This window comes from Varroa jacobsoni, unplaced genomic scaffold (genome assembly GCF_002532875.2).
Source record: "Varroa jacobsoni isolate VJ856 unplaced genomic scaffold, vjacob_1.0 scaffold_126, whole genome shotgun sequence".
Classification (NCBI taxonomy): Eukaryota; Metazoa; Arthropoda; class Arachnida; order Mesostigmata; family Varroidae; genus Varroa; species Varroa jacobsoni.
Genome location: NW_019213028.1, coordinates 172,749 through 195,530, shown reverse-complemented (window position 1 = coordinate 195,530; position 22,782 = coordinate 172,749). Strand labels below are relative to the sequence as shown.

General features: G+C 38.3%; 1 protein-coding gene across 3 annotated transcripts; it reads left to right on the top strand.

Annotated features, from left to right (window-relative positions):
• The first annotated feature begins 9,672 nt into the window (after window positions 1–9,672).
• On the top strand, window positions 9,673–14,375 carry ais (DExD-box helicase 52). 3 transcript variants are annotated; one of them, XM_022846121.2, is made up of 8 exons: window positions 9,673–10,158; window positions 10,919–11,105; window positions 11,508–11,725; window positions 11,916–12,164; window positions 12,387–12,512; window positions 12,775–12,969; window positions 13,147–13,327; window positions 13,884–14,375. In XM_022846121.2, exons 1-8 carry the CDS (start codon window positions 9,998–10,000, stop codon window positions 14,274–14,276), a joined length of 1,710 nt encoding a protein of 569 aa, XP_022701856.1. In that variant the 5' UTR covers window positions 9,673–9,997; the 3' UTR covers window positions 14,277–14,375. The 3 variants fall into 3 exon arrangements, with proteins under 3 accessions (XP_022701856.1, XP_022701866.1, XP_022701875.1); XM_022846131.2 differs by having other exon boundaries at window positions 10,024–10,158; window positions 10,903–11,105; XM_022846140.2 differs by lacking the exon at window positions 9,673–10,158 and having other exon boundaries at window positions 11,046–11,119.
• Window positions 14,376–22,782: the final 8,407 nt, after the last annotated feature.

The following is a 22,782-nucleotide window of genomic DNA, read 5'->3' as shown; positions in this document are numbered from 1 at the left end:
TCTTCTCTTGTTTTCTCTCGTTTACGTATATAATTTTTTGATGATTTCTAACACAAAGTTTTCGTAAATTTCGCAAGCCAATTTAAGCGAGCTTTTTGAAAAACTATATAATAAGACCCAGAGACTCTGGGAGAGTAAATGACAAGCAGTTACTTAGCCTACTATAAGCTCATTATGTTTATAAAAAAAAGGAATTCAAAATTGATATTTGAAGACGAATGGGATATTTACAGGTATAGGCAATCAATGTTTGCCCACGACAGCAAACTCCCTTGGGACTCTACTTTAATAAGCTAAAGGAGGCATTTATTTTCTAATGCCGGAATCGGTGATATTGAAAAGCCTAGCATTTCTTAATGTATATTGCGAGTAAAGGGCAAGACAGTTTCTTCATGTATTGATCTGCATTTATCATGCCCACTACCAGCACATAATTCTATATATAATGATATGTGAATTCAAATTTTGAATGATCCATTTTGTCAACGTCTATCTTTGTGGTCAAAGTCTATCCGATCCATGTTATCAGGATTAAATATAGTTTCAAGCAGACGCGAATAACATTTGCTGACGCTGTCACATCAGCAGTGCAGTCGAATTCAATCAAGAGCAGAATTTGATCGTAAAACACCACATCTGGCCATCGTATTACGTCAAATAGATCATATCTATCTCCTATGATTTTGTGGTCTTAGCAGACGGGACGTGCCGGCTGCTCACTCGGCAGTAATTCGAATCCAGTTAAATGCGGGATTAGGCGGGCACGTTTGGCGTGGCCAGTGAAGCGCGATTTTATTGAAATCGATGAATTACTCGGAAGACGACGTTTGTTTACGTAGATATATGCAGGGAGCACAGAAAGCGGCTACTGGCAACCGTGAGCGCCAGTCTGTCCTTGCGTGTCTGAAGTAAAATTGAGTAGGAAGAGGTGAAATAGGACAAGGCATGTAAATACGTCTCGCACGATCTCGTGCCGACGACAGTGGTACCGTAGCTGCACCATTCCTCTAGTTTTAGTTGCTTCTACCATTACGTGGCTATCTAAAGTAACCCACAGAGTCGAAAGAGACAACAAATTCATCACATTAAAGATAATAGCAAATAGGGTATTTTTGCGTCTAACTAGATGAACGCGAGAATGCTTTCGTGACAACAAGATAGATCGCCAGCGCTAGACATAATGGACACACAGGTATTAATATTCACAGTTATGGCGATTCGCTTGACTTCTCTGGTAAAACGTGCTCCTTTAGTGCTCGATTCAGACCTGGACTAATACAATTATCTCTGTTCATCAACATACCTGATGAATCTACAGTAGATAGATCGGGTCGCTCACATTTCCTCTGCCAAAACAACATCAAATCGTCTGACGCGATATAAACGCTGTAAGTGGCGATAAGTATATTGAAACATCGATACATTGTGTACCATGGCAGTTCGTAACTTGTGCGCTTTTCAGTTGGTTCGGTTTACGTTGCTGTTACGGCTGCTTTTGATGCTGTCACCATTTGTATGCATTGTACAAAAACATTGGACATTGTTGGCACGACTGTTACTGCAGATCCGTCACGGACCTACAATTGAAACGCGACTCGGCGGCTCTGCTAATATTGTAGCAGGCCATTAGGGTAACCCTCATTAAATTGCAACTGCCTTATTTCCGGTTGATTTAGCTGCCGCTGCATTTTCATCGGTATCGCGATCCGTTTTCGCTGTTATATACATATATGGGATATAGCGAGTGAGTTCGTAGGCGCTTCCCCGACATTGATGGTATATGAACAGAACCGGCAAAATTGAGTGATTTTTTTACTGCTGAATTTAGAGCCGCAACAGCAGCAGCCGTACTCCTTGACTATCGGCGATTTGGAAGCGATACTTTGAAGAGGCATCTGATTGGATCAATTTTTTTTGTTGGTTACAAGTCGGTTTTTCAGTCTGGTTGCGATTTTTCGAGTACTATTAACAGGAGAAGATGCACGGGGCTTGCTAGTTGGGAAATGATGTGGGTTGTAACGTGTGCGGGAACACAGGGCACTCGTCGTGATCAGCAAAGGAGTGATAAAATACTGGTATACTATCCAGACGCTACATGCCATTCGTTTTACATTTGCTAACTGACGACCTGTCAGAAAGAAACGAGACGAAAACAATATCAGCATCCAAGTCTCCACAGGCACACATATACACAGTCAAAGACACAGCTAGTGTAGAAATCAAGCGCGCGGTCAGCGGTGGCAACCGCGGCCGTACCAGCGACTGCGGCGCCCCATACGACAAGAGCTACGACGTTGAAGCGGGGTCGTAATGGCTTTTCTTTTTCAGTCATTCGCTCGTCGATAAGAAGTGACCAGCGCCGGGCACTCACGCGGCCGCTGCTAACGCCGCAGCTGCGGTTTTGGTGTTCCGTTTCGTCCCCTTGTAGTGTTTTGTTCATGTGTCGTGTGTTTTGATTAGTATTATTATTTTTTTCTTTTAGAGTGCTGTCTACGTCTGTTACATCTTTAAAGTCGAGCGTGACCCAAAAGTTATCTCTATCGGTGTTAATCTGTGCTCACCCTGAGTTCCGTAAGAAGTTACAAGAAATTCGTCACATTGCCCGTATCTGTGGAATACGCATCGGTGGATAGTACTGAAATCGTTTTGCTACAGCATCCTTATTCACGAATGGTGCAGTTTTTTTTGTTTGTTATTGATCGTCGAGTCGCATTATCAGTAGCAGCGGTGTACTATAGAGGCTGCTTGTGTAATAATCATACTGGCCCAGAATAGGATACTGGCCCAGAATTGGGGTGGAAGCAACACTTGTAAGAGTGTGCTCGAGAATCTTCTTGGAAATTAACACATACACAATTAGCCCCGTAATGCGTCCTCTACCGCGTGTTTTAATCTGTTCAGTGCCATCGATCTTCTGTTACATTTATGTAGCATCTTTCCTTCTGGGTCCATCACATCAAAGCGGGCTTTTCAAAATTTATCTACTGAGTAAACTCGTTCTGAAGAAAGGACCAACACTTCTACCAATTCCGATACCTATCAAGATTCTACAAGAACCGAAAATTGTAAAGGTGCCAGTTATGCACACCTCCCAGCACGTGCATATTCACTACCACAATCCGCCGCCTCATCAAACATCGATCTATCATTACGTGCCGCAGGCTGAAACCGTTCACAGCGAACTAATCAAAGAAGGTTTCTCAACTACAGACAGTATCGACCACGATCATATAACAAAAACTCATGTTGAGCATGACTATACGGGACACTCGATATATCAATACGACGCTGAAGATCTACATGGAGGCACGCAACCTTTGAGCTGGCCTCACGCTTCAACTTATTTTTCACCGGAAACTCGTCAAGTACTAGCCTGACCTTAGCTTTACAATATGAAACACAGTACGAAAACACTTGCACGTCGCTGTACAATTAGAAAATGGGTTACTTAACATATGCGAAAATCGTATGGCCCTGGATAACAATTACTTAGAGAATTTTTTTGCTTCTGCAGGTCAGAGCACGGGAAACGATTCCATGCCCTGCCACAATAATTACCCTAGATTAATTAAGGCATTCTGTGCCTTTGTTTTCACATCAATTATTGGTCAAATTACATCAGTTATTGAAAAAATCACATCAATTATTGATGTGCCTCGTAGCTAGTTATTAGGTATAGCAACGAGATTTTTTTCGAAACTTTTTTTTCGAAACTAGAACCCTTTACAGCTATGTAAATGGCAAACCTGCCTAATCCATGGTTCTGGTCAAAAATATCAATTAGTGGTTTCGAAACGTGATCACCTTATTGGCAGCTGTAGCAGTTGAATGATTTTCAAAAAGCAGAGACAATATTGATACGGCATTGACCAAGAACGACGTTATTGAGTCTCAGGGCAGTAAAATTACTGAAAAAATCTATGTGCAATCGATGAAAGTTTGCCTGTTGAAACAGGAGCACTCACAGTATATCTTTGGACGGGTCGTGTAGGGCATAAATAAATGGCCGAAAGGATTTGGGTAGACGTCGGCAAATGCGCACAAAGTATCTGTTGAGAAATGGACATGTGCGATATAAAAACCTAGAAAGTTTTATTTAGAAGCTAAATCTAACTGCTCTTCCAGATATATCCTACATAACATCCTGTTGCAAAGTTCCGTTACTTCATTGTGACATATTGCGTACATATGCGCAAGCTGGGTAATTACCAAATCGGGCTAGCTAAGCGGTAGCTCTTTGACTTAGTCATTTCAAGCAAATGAAACGTTACCATTGTGTACTGCACATGTTTTTCCGGTGTTTTTTTTAATTAATATTTAGTAGTCGAAATTGTCCTGCTTGGTAGGTACCGATATGAATGTGGTGCTTTTATTAAATGGACTAAATAGTAAAATAGCTCTCTATAAATTAAAGGTGTATTATTTTACTCTTATATGTACTGTTCGTACGATTCATGTTCTATGACAAAGTCTGAATCACGTTCCTAGTTATCGTGGAAAACAGCACCAGTGAATATACTTGCACATTTTTTCTTTTCATGTAGCATAGCGTAGGATATGTATAAATATCATCAAATGGGCTGGACCCGGCTAGTTCTAAAAGTCCAATTCGCAGTAACTGCCTACTTGTAATACTTCGTTACACATGTGGGCAGAATTCGTTGTTGAAATCGTAGCGGTAAGAGTAGTGATAATATACCTGGGGTCAGCAGGTGATCTTTATCCATTACGTCGAGAGAAGACGAGAGAAATTGAGCAGATCCATCATTAAATAGGGTGATAATGGTAATAATGACGTCTGTACAAACTAATACATTTTGCTAACGACACACTTACCAAGCCAGCTTCACATTGTCAATGTCAAGCGCTTTGGGTGTACGCAAACAGCATTGGGCCTCATGCGCATACACATCCGGATGCCACTATCTACCCGACTATATGATATATATTGGGTGCGAAACAACTCTAGCGATGTCTGCTAAAGCGCTCAGCTCGGACAAATCGGCACGATTTTCGTCGGAATGACAACTGCTGCGCGTGTCTTCATTGTATATGCTATATATATATATATATATATATATATATATATATATATATATAGGCATCATCGGCCAAGGTCAAAATAGAGCAATAAATATGGAAGTTGTCATACACTGATGTGTAGTCGCTGCTACCGGTCCTGTTATTACATTACGCCCATTCATTTTATACTTTTCGTAAAATATGTTCTTTTTGATGTAGAATATTTTTATTTCGTTTTGAGCACTCGATATCAATGAAGTTCGCAGTATGTAGCCAAGCCTGGGTTCCGCTATGCAGTTCTCTTTAATTATCATATTTAATAATAGTTACTAAATGTATTACAAGAGCGGTGCTGTAGGAAGCCTCACTTTACGTTGTCATTTGAGATACTTAATTGATCTAATGGCTTGGACACTTGAAACCTTAAAAAAGATATATAGTACATTTATTTACGGGTCTTTAAGTTATACTTTCGGTTTAGCAAATGACCAGATTTGAAAAGAAATCCTTGGTTTAGAACAATTTATAATTTGTCCTTCTTCTTGCTGTCGATATACGTATTCATGTTGTTATGCAAGGCATATCGCATAGAATCTTGATACTGATTGGCTCTATAAAATTTCATTCAAGTTCGTCGTCGGATAACGATGGTCGTTTTTGTTGTTACTTTTATTACCGCATACGAAAACATTTCTACGACAGCTTTTCAATTGGATATGATTTTTTGCGCAGTTGATCGATCACTTGATTGTAACGAACGGCCACGTTCTATGTAAATTTGTAATGATATGTAAATCTGAATGATAATTATCAACAGGCAAATGTAATCACGCTCATTGTGTCATTGATACCGCTTCGTTTGGTGTGATTTTTTGTCTACTATACCTGTTATGAAACGCCGAGCTTGTTTGGAACTCGACCAGTCATTTATGTGAAATACCTGCAATTATGGGAGCATTTCGCGTAAAGAAGTATTTGTCGAAAGAAGAGCCATAGAACTCTATGTACCTGTAACGTATAGTGTTTTAAAAAATAACGCAAAGCCACAAAACGTTGCTAGAAAAGTAATTCACCGCTTTATAGATGTTTGAAGATCACGACCAAAAAAAATCAGCGTTGTCCGCTCATTTTTAACTAGGCACAACCGCTATTATTACGCGCTCACTTAGTTGATTCGCCACAATTGATAGTAAGGTAATTTACAAAACATGTTAAAAAATACACGTAGGTATGTTACTGGTAGCAACTACAACGTTACTGTAATTCCTGAGAGCTGTAGCCTTGTTGCGAGTGCTCTTGCACTGGATGACTTAACTACAGAAACGATAATTAATTATAGAATTAAATTATTAGTTCAACTGTAATAAGGTTTCAATTCACAATCGATCTTTTCTTGCTAACACATTACACTTGTCTAACTTCTTAATTAGTAGAAAAATATCGTCACTATAGTAAAGCAAATCCATAACAACTTACATGAATAATACGCTCTAAACTAACGAGAACCATAGTACAGATTCAACTTGTGACATTGGCAGATAGGACAGCTTTCTGCCGCCGGATGCTGATATGTGTTAAGACCAACTTGCTCACCGACATTGTAATAGGTATAATGTGGATTCTGTACTCACCAACAATCGGTTGTGTGAATTATATATTGATAAATTAAAAAAAAAAAAAAGGATTGATCACTTGTCATATTTTATATCCGTTTCACCAGTTTTTCGCAGTTTTTGTCTTTGCAGATACTAAAAATTGATTGATTTTCATTTTTATAAATTTAGTTCAATGCTGTAGTTACGATCACGACAATCGTGCATTTTGGGATAAAACAAGAACTAACCGGAAGCCCTCGTTTTCTTAGCATCGGTTGTTATAGTCTGTATAGAAAAGAGTTAAAAACAAGTTTATGCAATGAGTTTAAATGAAAATTATCATTACCGGTTCGATCAAGCCAATCGAATATTAAATTAATTACTCGAGCAGCAAAGACAGTCTGTAATAAAGAGGACAAGACGGTAAAATGAAGCATGCTGGCGACGGAACGCACGCTTTATAATATATACATATCGAATAAAACATCAAATCGTAGACACTATACTATTAGATATTCCATAATGGATGCTAAAATATAAGTAAGCAATTAGTTAATTGGAAAAACGTTTGCTTATCCTAAGAGCTAGCGGACGCCGACAGCACTCGTCTAATATTACTTCGTTTAGACCGCTAGCTGTTAAAATAGCTGGTTAAAAAAATATGGCGAGTTTGATCTAAAAAATAAAAAAACACTTTTCTATTCAAATTGTGGCAAAAAGTAGTTTCCAAAACCATCACTCTATACGACATTCTCTTGTTTCTCAATCGAATTATCTAATCCGTCTAGTTAAAATTTTTGACTCTTGTATTGTTTAACTAATTTTCGAGACCTATTCAGTTGCCAGGTGGTGAGTTTCATGAAAAAATTATTGGGTAAGACGGAAGTACATCACGAAGGATCTCAAGAATATTGTAACTGCAAAAGTATCTCCGACTTTATCTCTTGCAAGGCAGCTTGAAGAGGTTTTGCCATCTGTGGTCTCTATTGCTCTGCATGACTTGCCTCGTCGATCAGGTCTTTTTTGTTGGATAGTCTCGTTTACTCAATGTATTTCGGCCATATACAGATCCCGATTAACCCGAATTTACCAGTATTGAAGACAATTACCACACAATTAGATTATAGCGGATTTGTAGCGGCGATCGCGCGCTTCAGATTGATATATCATACCTAAACACTGGAGAGGCAAAGGGGCAAGCCAGTATCTAAATAGTGCGAACATTACTTTTTAAACAATCCAATACCTAATAGTTAGTCAAACAGCTGTTCGTAGATTGCATCGGTATTCCGATGCTTTCGATGATTGCACTGTGAAATCTATGTAAATCTCTATGTAATATAAAATCTCATAGAAAAAGGTGGGTTGATATTAAAATTCAGTTTACCGCAAAACCACTGAATGGGACAGTTTACTTCGGTAAATCTCGATTGACTACTGTTTGTGAGCGGAATCGACTAAACATTTTATTTCAGGTACTTTGTTATTAGCGTATCAGGTTGCTGGACGTTTTGTTAATTTGCTATTGCTGACAATTGGCTTTTCTCTCTATAAGTGTCTAAGCTTTCATTGGTGACAATTTTAATACCTTTTTACATTTAATAGTTATATTTAATAGCCAGTAAGTGAATCGTCTGTGTTATGATTTACACGTTAAAAATACATTTGAAAGGAAAATATATAGGGAGTGCAGTATTTTTTTCTCGTTTTTTTTTAAGCCGTTCAAATAATGATTGAATGTACTATTTTTAGCCATCATTATAGTATATCTAGGCCAAATACTCATGTGAGATATTTTGTAGAGATCTTATGAACAAACCTTCCGTGAATTATCCTTGTATTCTCTTTCTTTGTAATGATTAAATGGTATTTGAAAATTACAGGAAGTAACATGGGTTGCTGTTAATGTCAATAATATAAAGCTACTCTGATGCACATAAGTTAGGGCGATATAAATCTGTGAATTTATGCTAAAAATCGCTATTACGAACAGATTCAATGTTTTCGTTAGAAATTCTGAATCCTATCTACTCTTCCAAGAATTTGATTTTATTGATCAACAGAATCGCGAGTAGGTGGGCCCACATTATAGATGCGGCATCTTGGCTGATCGATGTAGCTGCATCCTAATTATGGAAACAATACTGTAATCATTGATGCTTTTGATGATAATCGGCAGCGCTGATCGGGTTTATGGTTGTTGAACTCCGGCTGTTAGAAAACCACTGAGGAAAAATCTTGTTTGAAAATCTTGAAAAAAAGTTTAGGCTGTTCCGCCGCTTATGTTTGTAGAGGGAACAAAGTCGATTTGAGTCATGCTATGTTTGAGTGAAGCAACATAATGCTCTCAAGCTAGCCATATTTGTTTACTCTGTGAATTCAGTTACGGCAGATAAAAGCCTCGGGGTATTTTACTTGGACAGTTGTGGCCATTTAATCATGATAGAAAGTCCCCGTAATAACGCAAAGATAGCGTATTTACCAACTAAATTTTGGAACACTCAGGTTTGTGATCGAATTCGAGCTTAATTACACTTCGACTCGTGCTGCGAGTCAGCGGTCTAAAGAAATGTCTGCAATTTCGAGTAATTTATCTGAAACATCTATGAAAAACATTTATCTGAACATGATGATTCTAAATCGAAAAGTGACTACCGCTACACTGTGATATATAGCGGTCCATAATGTTACCTCTAAACTAGATATTCCCTAAAATAATTTCTCAGTGTATTTTAAGTGGTTTAATTTCTTTGAAAGCCTCAAGCAATTCTTCAGCATACGAAGCGTAGCTGACCCGGCATCTTATTCCATGTATAAAATAAATGAAGAATCCCAATGTGCATAATTCAATATTGTAGTAAGAACGTTTGCTTTTATGTGCAAATTTAAATAGTAAGTTAATTGTTCAGTACTTTATCCCTTTGAGAGATAGTTCTTGCCCTGCAAAGGATTTAGGAAGAAGCACAAATAAGGAGCTCTGCACTTGCTGAGAATACGGTCGAACCTTCTGTGTACGATCGATAGAACTACTTTGGGAAAGGGAAGTTTGTTTATGATTTTCACTACTTGTGAGCCTTGCACGTGCCAATATGTGATACACGGCTAATTTTTTGAATATACAGGTTTTAGCTTAATGAATCGAATTTTTTTTCGATAACATTATTTGTCAGCACGATATCCATCACAACAGGACTTCTACATAGATATTATGAGTGAACCGCTTTCCGAGTTTGGCGAAGTTGAGAAACCCGTATAAATAGTTAGTTGGGATGTTAATAAACATTTTTTGCAATTGTGTTCAAAATTGTATGATATAAAGATCGGTTGTTTTATCCAGACGTACCGTGACATTGTTTCAAGAAGTACTGAGACGCCACAATATGTCGTCGAGCATCTTGAGCCAACTGTGTATGGGCATTTCGCTTAAAAGAAAAGTGCCAGAATCAGAAAGCCAGCCAAGGAAGCCTGTCGAAGTCTGTACAAATACCAAAGAGTTGGACCCTCGTAGGCTAAAAGCGAAACCCGAAAAAGTTCAAAACAGGTAAGCCAAGATAGTATGCTTGTTTACTGATTTCGGCTGATCAGTGAAATTGCCGATTGAACTCTTAGCAATTGTTACTCCAAATAAAACTTCTGACGTGTACTACTAAAACTTTTAAAACTAGTTAGTTTTTTTTATTTTCTTTTAAATTTTTTTTCGTAGAAAGACGAAGCGCCGGATCATCAGAATTAACTAATCAAAGTTCTGTTTTGATATTTAAAATACGGAGAACAGCGGCATTTTCAATTAGTGTTTGGCTCATTTAAGGAAACAGATAATTGCAAAGATATGTTTGGTTTCAGTTGAGCAGCGCATGATACAAGCATGTCCTCACTGAGGAATCAAGCACCAATATGCTATTAGAAATATATTTACAACATAGTTATACACTTCGAAGCAGCTTATAGAAACATTTCTACCGAGTAGATATTCACATCCGCAAGATAGCTTATAGTATACATTTTCTATTTAAAAAAAAACACATCTGAAAAATCCTAAGTTAATTGAAATCAATGTTTCGGAGTAAATTTTATCTATTTTTCATTTTTTGCATGGATTTAACGGCTTAGGGTTGTCACAAAAAAAAACTGTTACGAATCAGTGTCAGTTTTTATCGAGGTATCCATCTGTGTTATATAATCTTTTTTGATTGCTCAGATAATGCGTAGAGTCCATGGCAGGATTGAACAAGCAACTTGTTGAATTCGGAATCCGTATCTACTTACCGATATCTGAACTCTGTAGGCTTGTATGATTTCAGATTGCGTACACATTATGGCATTGGTGTTTGGGGCGACGATATTCCTGCTCTGCTAACAGAGTTTGCCGAGTTACGAACTCGGTATGGCTGTTCTAAACAGCTATTGGATAACGTGGCTGCCTGTGGCTATGATCGTCCGACATCTGTACAGATGGCCATTATTCCCGCCATGCTCGAGCGACGAGAGGTGAGATGATCAAGGCAAGCTATGGCGATTTCATCATTTCTAAATGAGGGACCCTGTTATTCAAGTTTAATCGATCACGGTTCTAGTGGCATTTATGCATATAAAGGTCACTTCTGATGACGGATGGGTCCGAAATGAATTATTGTCTTGCCAGTCTTGTCTGGGTAACGTTCGGGTCAATAAACTAAGTGACCAGTAACACACCTGAAAAATGTTCGAACCTCTTGTTCATATAGAAGAGTGTGATAGAGAAGTTGTATGTCTATAGTAGAACATGTAGTATATATAATAAACACTGAGAAACACACCAATCTAAATATTTCAAACGTATTTTTTATGTTAGAAAATAACATATTGTCCATCCAGAAACTTATTTGCTAATTGCCATTTTTCTGAGTGCAGGTTCTCGCTTGTGCCCCGACAGGTTCGGGCAAAACTGCGTCTTTCTTAATACCACTCATACATTTGCTACGCGAACCATCGACAGAAGGCTTTCGAGCCATCATCGTCTGTCCAACAAGAGAATTAGCTAAGCAAACCTATAGTGAAGCCATGCGATTGGCAGAGGGCTCCGGCCTTCGTATCTATGTGCTTTCAAAGACATCAAATGCTCAGAGAAGGTACATTTTTTTCTCAGATGCATTGTTCTACTTAATTAAAGTGAATAAGATTTTATATTTGCCCGTTTTCCTTGGAAGTACAGATACATAAAATCAAGTCATAGTTGTCATATATGCGCTCAGTTGCTTGACAAAGCTTACCTTTGTGCAGAGCTATGATGGTGTATGACCGTGTTTATTTATCTGGAAGGTTCTCTTCAAAAATGTATGCAAGCTTGGATATAATGGTGACAACTCCCAATCGGCTGGTATGGATCTTACGTGAAACGGACCTATCACTCGCTCGAATACAATATCTTGTTATTGACGAGAGCGATCGACTTTTTGAAACTGGTAAAACGGGTTTTCGGGATCAACTTGAGAAGATTTACGCTGCTTGCATAAGTGGACAGCTTCGAAGGGCATTTTTCTCAGCTACAGCCAGCAAGGACCTTGATAGGTTAGTAGTTGGTCTGTAGCAGAATAATTCCAAATCACTATCATTTTACCACCTTTGAAATATTTACGTTCGTAGAGACGGGTTTACCACTGACACTAAATAAGCGTATCCAAACGAAAAAAATAAAGGGCTCGCGTAATATTTTTTTTAAATAATAGAATCGTCTTAATTCTAGTTGTGATCGGTTTAAAACGTTTTGCACTTACGTAACGTATCTTGCAGGTGGTGTCGCCTTCATCTGGATTCGCCAATCGCGGTGGCGATTGGCGCGAAGAACTCTGCCACAAAGCAGGTCGATCAGAAGCTCGTTTTTGTTGGAAACGATAACGGCAAGCTCTTTGAGTTGAGGTATACATTCTAAAATACTTTGTCTGTTTTTCATATGAATAGAATAGATATTCACTCATGTGCATCGTCTGATGCAAAAACAATCAAGCCAAATTTTGGAAAATGAAATTGAAGTAAGTATCGGCCGACTTTAAGCTAAGCGCCCAGGAAGTCCGACTTTCGATTACTTTTCGAGAAAAACAGTTTTTCATTGATAACTAATTGATATATATTTCTTTAAAATTTTGGTTTTGGCATTTCTGAATTTACGCGCAAATTGCAGACAGATCATCCGGAGCGGTGTGAAACTCCCAGTATTGGTATTTACTGAAACGAAAACAGCTGCCCAGCAATTATACGAGCATTTGGCATTGGATGGTTTAAGTGTTGATGTGTTACACGCGGGAAGAACACCTAGTGATCGAGATCGTATTATCGACAATTTCCGACTTGGTAAAATCTGGGTGCTCGTCTGTAGGTAAGTATTCCGTAGTCTGGAACGGATGGCGATCATATATTGTTATTCTGAAGAATAGTTGTGTGATTTAGTAATCGGACCCTCAAACTTGTGTCGTGAGCGCTATTTTTTCCGATTAGAAAATAACTTATCAGCATTCAAAAACCGATTATTTGTTGTTATTTTACATCGTTCCAGTGAACTTGCGGGCCGTGGAATTGATTTCAAAGGTGTTGAATTAGTTATAAATTACGATTTTCCTCAAACTACAGCAGCGTACATTCATCGCGTTGGCCGGACAGGACGAGCAGGTTGCACTGGTCGTGCCCTCACTTTTTTCACCGAATATGATGCACCTAAACTTCGTGAAATTATTCAGGCAAGGTTTTTACGATAATACAATCCTTATCCGTGTTGTTAATGGCTTTTTATGTATACCCATGAACAATATGTTGCAATATGTTAGTCGCAATAGCTTTTTCGGGCTAGCAGAGACTGTCGTGTGTTAATCTATTTCTAATAAATTTCTAAGGAAGTCATTTAGTTGAACGATATAATAATATTAGTTAATTCAACAAGTGCTAAATAAGTGCTAAATAAATAAACAGTATTGTTTGCTTGAGCGTCATAATGTTATCATGTAATTACTGGTTCTCATGTTGTACTTTTTTCATACGAGAGCAGTTTTTATGAAAGCTAAACAGTTGAGAAAGAACTATCTTGAGACGAGTACTTTAAAAAAAATAGCCTTCGCTATCGATCCCCAAACTGTTACCAAAGCAGTAGATCCGGGTTGAATTGGTTAGGAATCAAGAGTTCTTCACAATGATGCGAAGAATTATTGTAGTACGCAGTTAGTATTTACGCGATGGGTTGTTAAAAGATGACCTTGAATCTCAACCAAATTCTTATTCAATTCGAGTAACTTTCTGTAGGTGGTGCGAAAGGCCGGCTGTGAAGTGCCTGAATATATGTTGAAACTTAACACTAAACGATTGAAAAATAAGCTCAAGGTTAAGCGTGAGAAACGACAAAAAATGAAAAAGAAGACGTCCGAGAAGAATCTCGACGAAAAATTCGCTGAGAAGAAAAGGCAAAACCGTAAGCTGAAAAGGCTTCAAACCGGCCCCAAGAAAGACCGGGCTTTGGAATCATCTATGGATAACGTGAGTGCCTCAAATAGAAACTGCGAACAGGGCAAGCCATCAAAAAAATCCTTTCAAGAATGGAAAACAAAAGCAGGTGGTGAATACAAGTGTACACAGAAGCACCCTGGTCAAAAGCAAGAAAGTCTATTCCTTGATAGGATTGCTCAATCAAACGAATAGTAGCAAACCTGTATATTTTCATAAGCAGCGATAGCGTTTATTTTGTACATATAGTACATGTATAAAGCATAAATAAAGATGAAACGTGTCGGACTGCCATCCGTTTTTGTAAGTACATAATTGGGAAATGACGTACGTTTCCAAATAAGAGGCAATATATTTGCAAAATATACTAATGTATCTGCTTAGTCGAAAACCTTTAATCGAAATTTTGAAGACCTCATAGGGTTTTGCGTAACCGTATGGCAAATTTGAAGGCGAGTCAAAGGATACAAATATTATCGGTTGTGGTTTGGATTTATATGTGACCCGAGCGACACATGTACTGTCATTCAAGTGTTTTGCTAATGTTACCATAGAATGAACCTCGCCAAGGTCCTTTCGATCATTCGCGTATAAATCTGTTTGTGGAATTGAATAGTGCCGTTCGTGTGGGCAAGCGAATACTTGATGAATGTTACGTAATAATACTCTATCCTATTATGTCTGCAATACGCTTATTGTTATATATATTCGTTCAAATACAAATTTGAGTACGAGCCTTTCATCCTATTCCCTATCTGTCTAATATTGTGTACAAACCGTCGGTAAGTTTTGCGAATCGAAGATTGTAAAATAAGCCAAATAGTGCGTTTTTGAAATGACCAATTTTATATATCATCAAAGGTGGTGTTAAACAAACATTAATGAAATATGTCCGTTATTTTTTGGGGGGTTTCAAATCTTTATTTCCAAACACTTATAGAATATGTATTATTACTGGTATGCGTAAAAAAATTATGTCCTAACGCAGTTTCTAATCTTAATAATGGTTTAGATAAAGCAGTTTTTTCTGATCATTTTAGCATTTCGGTGCAAAGCAATAATGTGCCCTGTGCTTTATGCTTCCATTTGCCCTGCCTTAGAAGAAAGGATGAAATTAGACAAAGTAACTCTGCGTGGCTGTCGAGAAATGAGACGCTCTTGTTTTCCAAGCACTTTTTTATACTAAACGCAACGTTAAGCTTTTTCTGTCCCTGTCTCAATAGTGTAGGCAGTCGATAACGGCATTGTGCGTCACATGTATCACAGAGGAGAAACTCTTCTGAAGATACCTAGGTTACTTGTCGCTTTGTAACGATAAGATGAATTTTAAATTCATATCAAATCTGACTTTTCAAGCTGCATGATTGAGAAGAGTTTTTTTTAACTCGGTGGCATTGCTCATTCCATAACCAAGAAATATCATGTGGTATTTGCATTTGATGCCGCTGGTCGTGATCACCGCAAATTATATGCAATGGTCGATACTGACGCGATATCGGTGATAGGGCAACTACAAACATATTTCTATAAAATACGTAATGGTGACTATACTGCTATATACATAAGGATTATCTGGACACCGGGCTTTCATAAATCAGAACGCACGACATTTACCCGAGCTTAACATGGCACCTAAATGTTCAGGGTGTTCTACAGTGCCATATCTCATTATCCGAAATGAGCTTAACAAATTTCAGATCTATTATTATTATTATGGCCATTATTTTCTAACATTAACCGAGTTTTCAATAAACATACGTAGTTACCTCACCTACACACGTTCTACAGAGCGAAGGTAACTGCAGAGGGGATCCTGTATAAAATTATTAACTGAGCAGCCCAAAGCTAACCAACGCTGTGCAGGCACCTAAAAATTAAGCGTATGAGATATGCACAACAATAACAAGTTTATCGTGAGGCTTCATGAACCTGATGCTTACCAGGTATACCCATCCGATGTTATACTGTATAATTATGTATAAAAATAATTTCTAATGATGGTTTGGATTTGAGTACATGCAGCTCATGTACAGGATACGCAAGATATTCTATTATGTATGTATATGCATTACCATGGCCGGTTCAAACGACAGTCATATGTGTGCTTAAACCATCGATTGGTGCTCGTTTGTATGTATCTAAGGCCCAAACACAGGCAAGAGACTTGGGCCGCATAGGCTTGTTGCACTCACAAAGGGTGATAGCGGTCAGAGACATCCGAGCTTAAACCGTTGTGTGGACTGCTTTATGGGCATTTTTAAATAAGTAAAGTCTCTAAATTCGTCTCTAGAAGCTTTTAATTAACATACCTTTCTTTACTCGTGCTAGTAAGCGTTTTCGAAGGAGTTGAACTCAGCATCGCCTTGTATTACACGGAAACCAACTAAATTTTCACCTCGTATCTAACAAACTCAACATCTCTCAAATGTCTGCCTTCAGTTGTTGTTTCCTTTAAACCTGCCAACCTTGGAGGTGCAACAATGTAAAACTTGCAAATGATTTAAGCATGCGTCGAAATTAAGGGCAGCTTTTGCACTCGTGTTTGGAAACTCTAAAGATCATTTGGAATATGGGAAAGTGGCTTCTGAAGCACATCAACTACCTCCAGCAGTTTTATCTCCCAATTATGACTGTTCCTATAAGAACTCCTGATGGTGCGTTTTTTCTTTGAGTACAACAGCCTAACTAATTTCGCGTGCATTTATCCTGGCTAGTACATAACGTTCGTTGGCTTAAAGTGGGCCTCCGCACTTAGCCAAAGCAGATATCAGGCCTTTGAATGTTCGTGCCATTGGGTGGAAACATCCAAACCCTGGGTCCTCGGTCGTCCAATCTGAAAAACTTCTTAACGCGGCTGTGCAAGCTGCTGGGTGAGCAGAGTTGAGCAAATTAAAAATTGTCATTGTTTCCTGCGTTTTCTCATGATATCGAACGAGCTAGCGATCCTATGGTCATAGACGCCACGGATGCCGTGCAATATACTTGTAAAAGGGAGCTACTTAATTCAACCTTTTGAGTACCGAAGGACACGAACGTTTTTTTAAACCGGAAGCGGCAATAAACGAAATATATGATTACTATGCTACAACAAAACTATGACGAGCTGACGAGCTCAGTCCCTCAACTACAAAAACTGATTCATTAATTCAATCGCTCAATAATTTGTCTTTAGGAAACTGCAATTTTAGTATACAAGAAACCAACTAACCTTAAACACTTCTCTGTCGCGCTCACGGCGGGGTCAATATGGCTGATGGAGTAGAGCTACCACGGCAGTACGCAAAAATTCACCTGCGGTGCAAAAAGTGAGTTTTGGGAAGCTCTGAGCTGCTGCAAGTTTACTTATCTTGCACATTTTAAAGCTGATTAATACATGCATGTATTACTTACCTCGTATTTTTTAATCCTTAGATGTTTAAGAAAAATTAGAACAATAACCTAATAATTACTGCGATGTTCCAAAGGCGTCCTAAGATAGATTTCAATATATCGGTAAGTACCTTCAATAGATCACACTATGCTGCAAGTATTCTCCAAAAAACGTTTGGATAAACGTTTCTTCAAACAGAGTAATCTATCTCTCCTTCATTTATAACTCTAAAAATATTTCACTAATTCACTAAAAAGTGAAGAAGAATATACCTATGACGGTGATTCAACTCCGTAATCGATGTTTGATGAAGGCGTGCTCGACTAATCTGAAGCTATAGCATGACTATTATGGGCGATCTCATATTGATTAAAGTGAATATTGATCCAAAATCGAAGTTACTTTAATCCCATATGTCTATGTAATTCGCTCACACAAGTTTAGCTTTTTAAAAAGTCCTTTTCCTTTAGTTAGAAACCGCACTATTGAAAAAACTTTTTTCTAAATAACAGCATCCGAATATGTTATCCTTTTATTAAAGTTATAATTAGTAAGCTCATTCGATAAAGTATTATTGCTGCTTGATTTCCTTCAAAATTTACTTCTTAATCAAATACCATGTATTTGTTTGTGCACATCTGTAAACGATACTGAATCGATGGTTCTCGAAACAAGTACGAGGAACTAAGTGCTTAGAAGTCGATGTATGCCTTGCAGAGAAGCTTATTAGGTGATAACTGTTAAATTAGCAAGTCACTTAATCTCAGAAATTTGCAGCATTCTCACTGTTTTAGCTTACTCTCTTGCTTACTTCAAAGCCATTTAATCTAATTAGCAATCTGACGAGTTAATAAAATGAGAAACTTACAAAAAGCTTGAAAAATAGCTTGCTGTTGTATTGCCATAGCTGTATATATGATCACGAATTTAGGCAGTTAATAAGATTCGACATAAATTAAGTGACAACGGAATGAGCAATCCTTACTCGGAAGTAGCGATTAAGCGAATTTTAAACAGACAGATATTTTTGATATTTGATTGATAATTGATGACAGTTCCACCGGAAGCAAACAATATATGAAAATTACCATCCAGCGTAATCTCTAATAGATGCATCATCAAAGATTCAAATCGCGGATGAAGAGCTGATAGTTATGATGAAATCGTCTTTGAAATCGGTAGACATTATTGCGTGACTATTCTGCCAGTCGTGTCCTTGTACTCGGAAAAGTGCACACAGAATTGGGACGAAAGTATACAGCTAACACGCTTGAATGAATATAAGTTTAAGAAGTTAGTTTATAAGCAACTTCTAGTAACTGTGGAGACTAAATAATATAAGAGAATAAATAACACAATTAGAGCTGGCTGGTCAGTAAGATTTGAACTGTTCGACGAAAGTAAAGGGTTAGCAAGAGACATTTACGAATATCAATTCGAATTTTTGAAGTGGCATCGTTTTTGCATAGGATCAAGTTGAGCCTATTACAGAATACTTTTTCCGACCATTAAGCTTCGTCTTTCTATGAATCCTGATTCTTTTATTATTTATTTTATTTTAGTCACTAATAGTTTTCAAACGCTTCCCTGGCCAGATGCACCGTACTCGCTGCATTATTTCGTTAGCCGTGGAGAGCCCTTGCAAAACACATGAAAAAGTTTATTATTCAGACATCGCATAGTTGCTCGGCAGTGACTGTGTCTTAGAACGTTCAAAACACTGCATCGTAACCATTTCGAGGTACCGCATTCGTTACTAAATGTGAAATTTGTATCCGAAATATATTCAGTCAGTTTTGCATGCGGCAAAGCATTAACTTGGCCTAGTCATTTCCGTTCTTAATGCTTAATTAAATACCCGAAATAAACGATTTGTCCAATCGTCTAAAAACGGCATACGAAGGCTGCAAAGGAGAGGTTTTATTCGGTACACTTTGCTAATGTTCTTGAAAATTTACCACACCACTTTCAATCTAATCGTTAACAGAAAGAAGCATTACGACAGTTCCTTAGTCAACCGATGCTAAAGTACTAAACTTCATTTGGCTCAGCAGAACGTCGTGAAGAGAGGGTCACTTTGGCGGCGTGAAGCTAATGTTCAGGATTGACTATACTAGAAAAACATCAACGGTGGCATTAGTAAAATGGTGTGGAAGGCCAGGCGTGACTATATGGTAAGCTAGCGCAACGCTTGACTATTTGAAAGTGTCGCCTTGCGAAGTTTGAGGAAACTGTTTCTACGAGAGGGTGCAGGGAAGGTAACCATAGCAAAAAACAAGGTATCAGCTTTGTGAACATGGACTTCACCCTGTTTGAATTTTTTCAGCAGTATTGCGAAAACCCATACTGTTGAACATGCTACTACGAAGAATCCACAAATACACTAAGACAAAATCATTTTCGTTGACGAATAAAGCTATAACAAAGCAATAACACCGTTTTTTTTTTATATATTTTCAAATTTACGCATATCAACCATGTTGCCATTCCCAACAGTCATGCGCTGTACAGGTAGTTCTATCTGCGAAAAGCTGTATATCATATTCGATAATTGCAATCTCCGCGACAATGAGATGGGTTTGAGCTGAACAGAATAGACCTCCGCGGTCGGCATTATAAGAAGATCCGCTCCTTTAAACTAACAGCGACTAAGATAGCAGCAACAACGGAAGATTAAAAACCACAAAAACATGCGTTGCATTTTAGTAGCGTGAGTACCAAAGAGGCTAGCACGCTCTCAGACAAATCAGGCCAGATCATGGGATCTCGCGACACCTCAACCAGAAGCTGAACACGAAACGATATAGGCAGCCATACATACTTTAACAGCTCTCTCTGTACTGATGCCTGAGACCAAAACAATCAGAGAAATCGTACTAGGCAGTGCAAAATCCGATGTGCATTACGATGTTCACCACCTTTCTTGCAGTTTTAAATCGTAACGTGTTTAAGAATCGTCGGGTTCATGAGCCTCCAGGATCGGGGGCTAAATAAACAAATACATAACGACAAATGTTTATACGTCAGCTAGAAATGGACTGGTTTCAATCGAATCACTGGTATTATTCGAGATTATCAGTAGCATATCTCGTATCACCAAAAAACCGCCAACATATAAAAATGTTATAAAAAAAATCATACTATCTTATGCTCATCACACTCTTAAAGAAGCGCCATACGACTAATATTTTTACAGGCAATCATTATTACCATTTTTGCATTGGTCTCTTAATACTATTCGTACCTCGAGAGTTAAGACTACAGTTTTCAATTAAGTAAAATAATAAAAAGTCGATAATTTGACCACGTTTGACTAAAATAAACGGCATTCTACTCTGTACTTCTGATATGGCTATTACAAGCAAATGTAGGGGACTTTAAAATTGAACGGCTTTTGAACGGCGTGCTGCTAGTAGACGAAATTTGGCAGATAAATACTCCACTCTTCTGAAAAATTGCGAGTGAAGGCATCGAAGCTCCTCGAAGGCCATAGCTCTGCGGAAACTCATCGAAAGTTGGCGAAGATATTAGATAAGCAGGTCTTAAGCGAAACATAAACCAAATACTAGAAATGCGGAAACTAAGTAAAGAATGGGTCCCCAGTGAATTGAGTCTAGGTCAGTTAGAAATGTGTGTATTCTACATGCAACCTACAATCACTTAATCGACAAAGGTTCGCTGGGAGCCGTCTTAAATGAAGCATAGTTCAATCATTACCGCCAGCCGAAGGGGGACCAGACTAGCCAGACCCCATCGCCACGTTTCAGTTACTTCTTGGATTATGCAAAGGAATGTCGCCTGTTGGTTTTAACTCGCTTATTTTCCTAATCTGTGTCTATGTTATTATGAGGCCCTAAAAAGACAATTAATGGATAAGTATGTTTTACGATTGAGTTTACAAGCCATAGATTGAGAAATCACATATGGGAAAGCCCATCATATGTATATCATTGTGCAGAAGACTACAGAGCGATAGGACACATATGTAAGAAACAAAAGAGAGTTTCTCTAACATGTATTAAAAATAATCACTCCCAACTGGTTCAAAAGTCTGAAATGGGCCTACGGCGTCACGTGTTGTAAACATTTAGCAAGACTATTGAAACGAAATGTTTCAAGTCTTGTGTCTGGCATCACTGTTAAGCATTTTATGAGAACGCCGGCTTCCAGTACGAAACGGAACGTGTGTCTATGCCCGGATTCAAACCTAGACCACGACGTGTCTCTAAAGTTAGCAGGCAAATACGTTATCCTATAAGCTACCATAGAGAAAAAAACAATTGACGCTGAGACGTTTGGACCTGATCCAAGAAAAACGAATGTCCGATTTGTCTAATATGTACACCGCATCTTGTAGAATTGCATTGCGCCCGTATCATATCAGGAAACGGATGCTCATCGAAAAGCAGGCACTAAAGAACAGACGTTAGTAGGACAGCATAACCATGTTTCAGATTCAGATCGCTAACTCCTCTTTTCATTCGATAGCCTTCCACCGTAGTTTTGAATGTCAAGTATGTATCGCTTTTGGTAAAGCAGGCGGCTGAAATACGTCTTTATGGGGCCGTAATCAGATCGGATTGATTTTCTGGTACGATAATCATCTGCAACAATGTATCGATGCCGGCATCAGATGAGCTCCACAGTCAAAGCACGATGCTCACAAAACATGTGAACAGCAAACAGCAGAGTACAGTCAGCGTTTGCCAAAGAACGTATTGCAATGGGACTATGAGAGCGAAACAGAATGGTCGGATTACAGATACAATACTTTGATTTCGTCGTCGGCTGTGTGTTTTCATAAATTTTGAATCAGACTGTAAGTACCTAAACGACAAAACCCAGCGGACAAATTATTGGTAATGCGCGTCAGCTCAGCTCGTGTGATTGAACTGGTGTTTAAGGTCTTGTATTTGTATATGAATTTTCTTAAGGAGTATCGGTCATTCACTTCGTTATTACCTGTTCACGTAAGCAGGAACCTGCACATATGAATGATTATGTCGAAGCAATTTCCTTGATATCGCTATGCTAACACCAATAGTGACGACCATGACGTAAATTTAGTTTGGCCATAAACTCGACCGGGTCTCCTTTTACTGAAGTAAACCCTGATGTAAGCAGCTGTCGTTACGGGCCACCTCACTAGCACCCCATATTTTTCGACTTGATAGCGTTCCAGATGTACTACAGTGTCTTTTAGCATTAAATATAGCATTTCTATTTTATACAAATCGTATATCCGTAGATTAAGATCGATTTATAGAGACACATATCAGTGTGCAGATGCTATATCGAAGTTGCATTGATTACTAAAAAAAAGTATGAAGT

Bases quoted from the DNA above. Each gene is read 5' to 3' on its own strand.
- ais (XM_022846121.2), top strand. From the start codon at position 9,998: ATGTCGTCGAGCATCTTGAGCCAACTGTGTATGGGCATTTCGCTTAAA. The intron at 12,165-12,386 runs GTTAGTAGTTGG...CGTATCTTGCAG, and splicing joins GCCAGCAAGGACCTTGATAG to GTGGTGTCGCCTTCATCTGG. The intron at 12,970-13,146 runs GTAAGTATTCCG...ACATCGTTCCAG, and splicing joins ATCTGGGTGCTCGTCTGTAG to TGAACTTGCGGGCCGTGGAA.